We start from the raw sequence: 8,168 nt of genomic DNA, 5'->3' as shown, positions 1-8,168 counted from the left end.
AAAAAAAGGATTATTTTATTTAACTTTACTTATTTCTTTATTTTAATTTGATCAGAGAAAGAGAGAGAGAGGAGAGAGAGAGAGAGAGAGAGAAAGCAAGCCACCAGGTCCAGGATTCAAACTACAGTCGGCCAGCCATGTGGGAGGGAGTCCAGCACCCTTAACCACCATGCCACCTGCTGGCTCCAACAGTTTTTTTTTTTGGAGAGGTTTTTGCTATAAGGGCGCGTGCGCTCGCCAGACAGATAGAGACAGACAGAGAGACAGAAAGCGAGAAATCACCCCCCGGGGGGATGGCCACGCCGTAATCCCTTCTTCTCAGTTCTCCTCTCAGGATCTTGGGCATGCATGCACACGCGCCCAGCGTAACCGGGTCCGGGATGCAAACCGCGGTCGACTACATGGGAGTCCAGTGACATAGCCATTACGCTAACTGCTGGTCACTGGCCCCAACAGTTTCCACCTTTTTTAAAAAAATTATTATTTAACTTTATTTATCCATTTATTCATTTATTTTTTAATTTGACAAGAGAAGGACAGAGTGGGAGTCCAGTGTTCTTAACCACCATGCCACTGCCAGCCCCAACAGTTTTTACCTTTAAAAAGTAAACTTGGGACCAGCAGATGGCATAATGGTTACTTCGTGGGACTTTCATATGGACAACCAAGGTTCAAGTCCCAGACCTGGTGGTCTGAAACTCACACTAAATGTGAGTGCACGCATGCCCAAAATCCCAAGAGGAAAATGAAAGAGAATAGTTTGTGGTGTGGCCATCTCCTCTGGGTGGTGATTTCTCACTTTCCCTTTCTTTCTCTCTGTCTCTGTCTGGTCAAGTTTAAATACTTATTATTTTCTTTTTTTTTTTTAAAGTAAACTTTACTAAGGGAGTGGTTGCTCAATGGATATTTTTGCTGGGGACAAAGAAAAAGTTTTTGGGGAAAGATGTGCTAATGGTTACCCAATATTGTGAATGAATTTAATGCACTGGGTTGTATGCTTATGGTTTCAATGATAAATATTATATATTTAGCTAGACTCCTGAAATATTCAGACAAAAAGCCATTTTTAAGTTGAGGTGTGTCCTGGTGTGTTCAGGGAAGCTATGTTCTAAACTCCATCTCCTAGACACCCAAAATACTCAGACAAATTAGGGTGACTTCCATCTTTTCTCTGTCTCTGGCTGTCCGTCTCTCTGTCTGTCTCGCACTCTCTCTCTCTTTAAAGTTTTGTAAAAAAATTTTCAATCACTTTGTAAAAAAATTTTCAATCACTTCTTTCCACCTTGGGCTTTTTCTTTCATTTGCTAATTTCAAAAGCCGTTTTAAAGCTGAGGTGTGTCCTGGTGAGTTTGTGTGGTGCCCTAGTGCTCTGAGTGGTTTTTGTTTTTCACATGTAAGAAAAAAAATGATTTTTCCTTCATTTTTGGTAGTATTTTTCTAGATTTTTTTCTTTTCTTCTTTTTTTTAAACCTTACTTTTCCACTCTAAGCTTCACTCTCCACACACTGAATGTCTAGATAGGCCTAGGTGAACAGTAGCCAAGCATCTCAATATTTTTGGAGTCATTGAAATCCTCATTACTTATTGAACCTCCTGCGTTAATGAAGAAATCTCTTTTTATAAATCTGAACTTCTAATCCTTCTGTGGATACCACATTATGAAGCACAGAGAAGGATAGATTTTGTCACAGAATGACCAGAAACAACCTCAGAGGTACAAGAGACATGAGAAATCAAGAAAATATCTCTCCCCTAAGGGAAAAGAAGAATCTTTCATCATTCACATACAGTACAGTAGAACTCATGGAAATGTCTGATAGAGAATTCAGAATATTTGTAGTGACAAAACTAAACAAGATGCAAGAGCTGAGAGATAATGAATTCCAGAAAATGCAGGAGAAGAGAGATAACGATTTCCAGGAGGTGTTAAAGTGTTCTTCCTTGATCTGAAAGAGGAAATATAAACCATAAAAAAGAATCAAATGGGGACCAGCAGATGGCTTAATGGCTACATCGCTGGACTCACATGTAGCCGACCACGGTTCGAATCCTGGACCAGTGGCTTAAACTCACGCCAGGTGTGTGAGCATGCGTGTCCAAGATCCCAAGAGGAGAATGGAGAAAGGATTGTGGCGTGGCCATCCCCTCTGTGGGGTGATTTCTCCCTTTTTGTCTCTCTATCTCTCTCTCGGGGGAGGGCAGCCACCCTAAAGAAAAACCCCCCCCCCCCCCCAAAAAAAAAAGAAGAATCAAATGGAACTATTAAGAGATGAAGGCTGCCATTTCTATTAAGAGATGAAGGCTGCCATTTAGGAAATCAAAACGTCCTTTGAAAGTATTAAAAGCAGATTAGTCCATGAAGAAAATTGAATCTCGGATGTTGAAGGCAAAACCTCTGATCTAGAAAAACAAGCAAAAAAACCTGAGAAAATAACCGGAAAAAAACCCGAGAATAGTATACAAGAAATACGAGACAGCATTAAGCTCTCAAACATCCGGATAATCAGTATTCCAGAAGGTGAGGAAACTAAATAGGGCATTGATAATCTATTCATGAAATCTTGGAAGAAAACTTTCCAAATCTAGAGATGCAGCACCGCTTGGGTAGTGACCACAGTTCCTGCCCGGCCTGAGCTGTGCTGGCACCTCCCCCAGGAGACCGTTGCTGTCAGCCAGCCCCTGTTACACCCTAACCATTGCGACCGAAAGGCTGTGATCGAAAACGTGAACATGTCGGAAGAGATGCAACAGGACTCAGTGGAGTGCGCGACTCAGGCGCTGGAGAAATATAACATAGAAAAGGATGTTGCGGCCCATATCAAGGAGTTTGACAAGAAGTACAACCCCACCTGGCCCTGCATCGTGGGGAGGAACTTCAGTAGTTACGCAACCGGTGAAACCAAATATTTCACCTACTTCTACCTGGGCCAAGTGACCATTCTTCTGTTCAAATCTGGTTAAAAGCATGGACTATGCCACACACCCAGTGATCCATCCAAAAGCAAGGACTGCAGGCTACCTTCCAAATACCAGAGACTGAAATCTTCAGCTTTGCTAAGGGAACACCTCAATCTTTAAAAATTTATTGTGTTTTAGGGACCAGCAGTTAGCATAATGGCTATGTTGCTGGACTCCCATGTAGTCAGCCATGGTTCGCATCCCGGACTCAGTGGCTTAAAACTCACGCCGGGCGCGTGTGCGTGCATGCCCAAGATCCCGAGAGGAGAATGGAGGAGAAGGGATTGTGGCATGACCATCCACTCTGGGGGGTGATTTCTCGCTTTCTGTTTCTCTGTCTCTCTGTCTGGCGAGTGCACGCACCCTATAGCAAAAACCTCTCCAAAAAAAAAAAAAAAATTGAAAAAAAAAGAAAATTTATTGTGTTTTGCCCTGGGCATTCTCTGTACTAGTTTGTTGTGGTTATAAAACAATTAGCAAAAAAACCCCACAACTTTCCAAATCTAGAGAAGCATTCAAATATCCAGACCCAAGAAAAACAGATGACCCCTAACAGAATCAAACCAAGGAGATCTTCTCCAAGGCACATCATAACCAGACTGGACAAACTGACAAAGACAAGAGACTAAAATGGGCAAGAGAGAAACTTAGGTTACTTATATAGGTTATCCAATCAGGTTAACCTCAGACGTCTCATCAGAAACAATGTGAGCAAGGAAAGAATGGGAAAATATATTCAAATTGTTAAGTGAAAAACAGTTTTAACCCAAGAATACTATACCCTGGCAAGGTTATCTTTCATATGGAAAGAAAGGAGAAACACATTCTCAGATAAACAAGACCTGAAAGAATTTGCCAATAGCAGACCCACTCTTTAAGAAATTCTTTTTTTTTTTTTTTTTTTTTTCAGGCCAGCTGAGCCAGGACTCAGACTCTGGCTAGCCATGTGGGATCTGTCTTCCTCTGCACAGTGCCTAACCACTGCACTACAGAGCTGGTCCTAGACTTCTTTTCTGCCAATCAGTCTCTCCAGTGACCTGTAACATACTTTTGGTTGTTGAGGCTACTTATTATGTTCTCTATTGACTTAGATCAAATCCCCCCCTCATTGTGGTTCTTGTTAAGTCTTTTGCTTACCATTTTCTTTTGCTTATGTATGAGTTTTTAAAACCAGTTTCTATCTAGTTCTAGAAAAAAAAAATTCATGCTTATTTTTATTTGTAATTACATATAACTTTTGTGAATCAGCTTACCTTTGGCTGGCATACTTTAGCACTTTTATAGATCCTATTTCTTTAATCTGCTGGAGGAGTTTTCTGCGTTTTTTTCCTGACAGAGTAATGTTGGCACGTGCACTGGATGCCCGCTTCTTGAGATGGTGGCGCGTGATCAGCCCTTGGTCTCCCACAGCCCCCACCACCTGGTGCCTCAGTCGCCGCTCCCGGTTCAATACCACCTGCGCTGGAACAGCTTCTTCAGTTCTGTTCGGGGCCGGTTGATCTTTCCCCCTGGAGGACCCATGGCTGCACCCCTCAAGAAATTCTGAAAGGAGTGCTCAACCAGGAAAACTAAAGACACATACAGAAATAGGAGAACAAAAGGCAACCCAGAAAATGACCAAGTTAATACTAGGGACAAGAAATATCAATAATAACGCTGAATGTTAAGTTCCAGGATTTAAACGAAAAGATTGGACCACAGTAACACTGCAATATTCAACAGAAGAGTGTTTGAATATAAGACTGAAATCGCGAAATAGAATTTTATGACTTTTGAGTAAAACATTACTGATTCATTTTTTTCACTATGCTTTGTTTTCCGGATTCAAACATTTTACTTTCTTTTGAGTTGTTGATAGGTTCAGCAATTTGTTAAAATATTTTTCTTCTTTGTTTCTTTAAATGGAAACAAACTTTTCTCCCTTCCTGACCCCTCTGGAATTGGAAAATATTCGGGAATATTCTTATTTTTTGGCTGAAGGGTTATTTGCATAAGTGCAATAATGCTTGTTGCACTGATTGGAAATACTCAGTATTGGACAGGGCTTTGACCAGAATGTCATACTTAAAGATTAATCAGAAAACTATGGAACTAAGGTGGATCTCAAGTAAGTCAATAGAAGTTCTTAGAAAGATGGCCTGGCACCGTAGTTAGTTCTGCCTGGCAGAGAGGATTAGAGAAGATATGTGAAAGAATTTATAGCATAAAATAACCTGGGCTTTTCCAGCCCAGCACTGTAATCAGTAGAGATTGCAAAAGAGCAACCACACCAGAAGATTATCTTGAGAAAGACTTTGAAGGAAGAAAAGGAGACCAATCTTTGCTAGCAGATGGTAGATCACAGAATACTTGGTAAGCAGGGCTGAATTGAGAAGGTTTATGTGTCACTAGCATGCTGGGCATTTGCTTTTCAAGAATTTGAGTAGTTGACATGTAAATATTTTTTCAAAAATATTTAAAACCATACTGTCTCTGTTATAGAGTCACAAACAAAATTATATGAAATATTTTGGACATTATCTTTAAAATTCAGTATTCTGAAATTATGAAAGCTGTTTATTAACTGTCAAGAACTATGGAGTATGATCGAAATTTTTTGATATGTAAATTAAATGTATGTGGAAAAATGTAAAAGTAAATAAATAAATGGAAAAAAAGAAAAAATACATAAAAAATAAATCAAATAAATATTATATATTTATAATACTAGCAAAAGTATCTGAAGACCACAATAATTATAATTTTTTTTTTGAGAAGTTTTTCGCTATAAGGCACGTGCACTCACCAGACAGACAGAGACAGACAGACAAAGCAAGAAATCACCCCCCAGGGGGGATGGCCACGCCGCAATCCCTTCTCCTCCATTCTCCTCTCGGGATCTTGGGCACGCACGCACACGCGCCCGGCATAAGTTTTAAGCCACCGGGTCTGGGACGCGAACCACGGTTGACTACGTGGGAGTCCAGCAACATAGCCATTACGCTAACTGCTGGTCCCAAGCCTTTTTTTATTTTTGTAATTTTTGTTATAGGGCTCATACACATATTATGGAAAGACAGAGAGACAGAGACAGAGAAAGTGAGAAAGCACCCCTCCCCCCCAGGAGGAATGGTCACACCATAGTCCCTTCTCCATTCTCCTCTTGGATTTAGGGGCATCACACATATGCTCCCAGTGTGATTTTCAAGCCGCCAGGTCCAGAACTTGAACTGTGCAGTTGTCTACAAGGAATCTAACCACCTTAACCACCATGCCATCAACTGGGTCATCGTTTAAGCCATTTTGATTTATATTCTCTTTTACTTGTTAAAGGAATAATCCTGGTGTCAACTCTTATATTGATGCAGTGCAAGTTCCATACCCCTTTATTTTTTTATTTTTCAGAGAGGTTTTTGCTATAGGGTGTGTGCGCTCGCCAGAAAGACAGAGAGAGACAGAGAGACAGAAAGCGAGAAATCACCCCCCAGGGGGCATGGTCACGCCACAATCCCTTCTCCTCCATTCTCCTCTTGGGATCTTGGGCATGCACGCACACGCGCCCGGCGTGAGTTTTAAGCCACCGGGTCTGGGACACGAACCACGGTTGACTACACGGGAGTCCAGCAACATAGCCATTATGCCAACTGCTGGTCCCCATACCCCTTTATTAAAAAAATTTTTTTAAGTGTATTTATTTATTTATTTACTTGTGGACATTTTATCAGTTTAAAATAAATATTGTGCTGTAAAGCTGTCCAGAACTGAAATCCATAGTGTACAGAAGTTAAATGCAATGGTTAGTCAACATCGTGTGTTCTTTCAGGGTAAACCATTCTAAGTCAGAGAAGAATCACAAACTGAAGTTTATTTATTTATTGAGAGAGTAAGAAAGAGGTGCCCCCAACAGGGTCTTCATGCCATAATCATGGCCATGACCTCAGCCAGCCTGGATCATGGGCACATGCATGTATGCCCAGTAGCACAGGGAGGTCCAAGGGGTGAACCCAGGACCTTCTCATGTGGGTCTGGTTGCATTTCCATTGTACCACTGCCTGGGTCCTATACCTCTTTAAATAAATTAGCTTGCTGGTATTTCTATCTACTCCAAATTTCCCTGAATGTGCATTTTAAGTGTGAAGGAAAGCAAGTCATTGAATCTATTTAAAATATTGATTGATTGATTGAAACTTCATTCCTTGTTACATCACTCTGAAGTATACCAAATAGCCGTGATATGAAATTTGGGCCTGCCCTCTAGTGCAGCAGTTAGATGCAGTGTATGGGAGCTGGAGTCCACATGGCCAACTGCGGCTCCAATTCTGTCCTCAGCAACTTAGAGACTTGCCAGGTGCATGTGCTTATGTACCCGGATCCTGAGAGGATGGAGATGTGGAGAAAAGGGAATTATGACATGACCATGTGTCATTTGTGTTAAAATAATTATTTATTTAGTTCCATTTGTTATTATTTTTTAATTTGACCAGAGAGAGACAAAGAGAAAGTCTGGAACTCAAACTACAGTCAGCCATGTGGGAATTCAGCACCCCAACCACCATGTCTACCTCATGTTAGCTCCATGACCATGTATCATTAAGGAGTACTCTCTCTCTCTGGTGAGTGTACGCGCCCTGTGTACTCTGGCAATAAAGAAATAAATCCAAGAAGAACCTAACATTTATTTAGTCCCTATTATGTTTCCGAATTTTTCACATTTTTTGTTTTGTTTAGTTTATTAAGGCTTTAAGAATGGTACATCAGGGCTGGCAGGTGGTGTGGTGGTTAAGGGCATTGTACTCCCACATGGCTGACCACAGTTCAAGTCCTGGACCTGGTGGCTTGCTTTCTCACTTTCCCTCTTACTCTCTCTGTCTGATCAAACTGGAAAATAATAATAATGATAATAATAAATAAAGTTAAATAAAATAATTCTTTTTTAAAGTAACTTTATTTATTATTATTATTTAAATTTGACCAGAGAGAGAGAGGGAAAGCGAGAAAGCGAGCCACCAAGTCCAGGACTTGAACCATGGTCGACCATGTTGGGGTCCAGCACCTTTAGCCACCACGCCACCTGCCAGCCTTTAAAATAATTCTTTTTTTTTTTTCTTTTTTTTGGGAGAGGTTTTTGCTATAGGGCGTGTGCGCTCGTCAGACAGACAGAGAGAGACAGAGAGACAGAAAGTGAGAAATCACCCCCCAGGGGGGATGGCCACGCCGCAGTCCCTTCTCCT

The 8,168-nt window shown here is 41.1% G+C and overlaps 1 protein-coding gene across 1 annotated transcript in view; it reads left to right on the top strand.

The window, feature by feature from the left end:
- The window catches only part of LOC102487674 (dynein light chain 1, cytoplasmic), an 8,693-nt gene extending 5,614 nt beyond the window's left edge, over positions 1-3,079 (top strand). Inside the window, exon 2 of the mRNA XM_006165283.1 lies at positions 2,587-3,079. Within this exon, the coding sequence (XP_006165345.1) occupies positions 2,587-2,961 (375 nt within the window). The 3' untranslated portion in view covers positions 2,962-3,079. The remainder of the gene's footprint in view (positions 1-2,586) is intronic.
- Positions 3,080-8,168: the final 5,089 nt, after the last annotated feature.

This window comes from Tupaia chinensis, unplaced genomic scaffold, assembly GCF_000334495.1.
Source record: "Tupaia chinensis unplaced genomic scaffold, TupChi_1.0 Scaffold143861_1, whole genome shotgun sequence".
NCBI classification, from domain to species: domain Eukaryota; kingdom Metazoa; phylum Chordata; class Mammalia; order Scandentia; family Tupaiidae; genus Tupaia; species Tupaia belangeri.
This window is presented reverse-complemented; position numbering and strand designations above follow the sequence as displayed.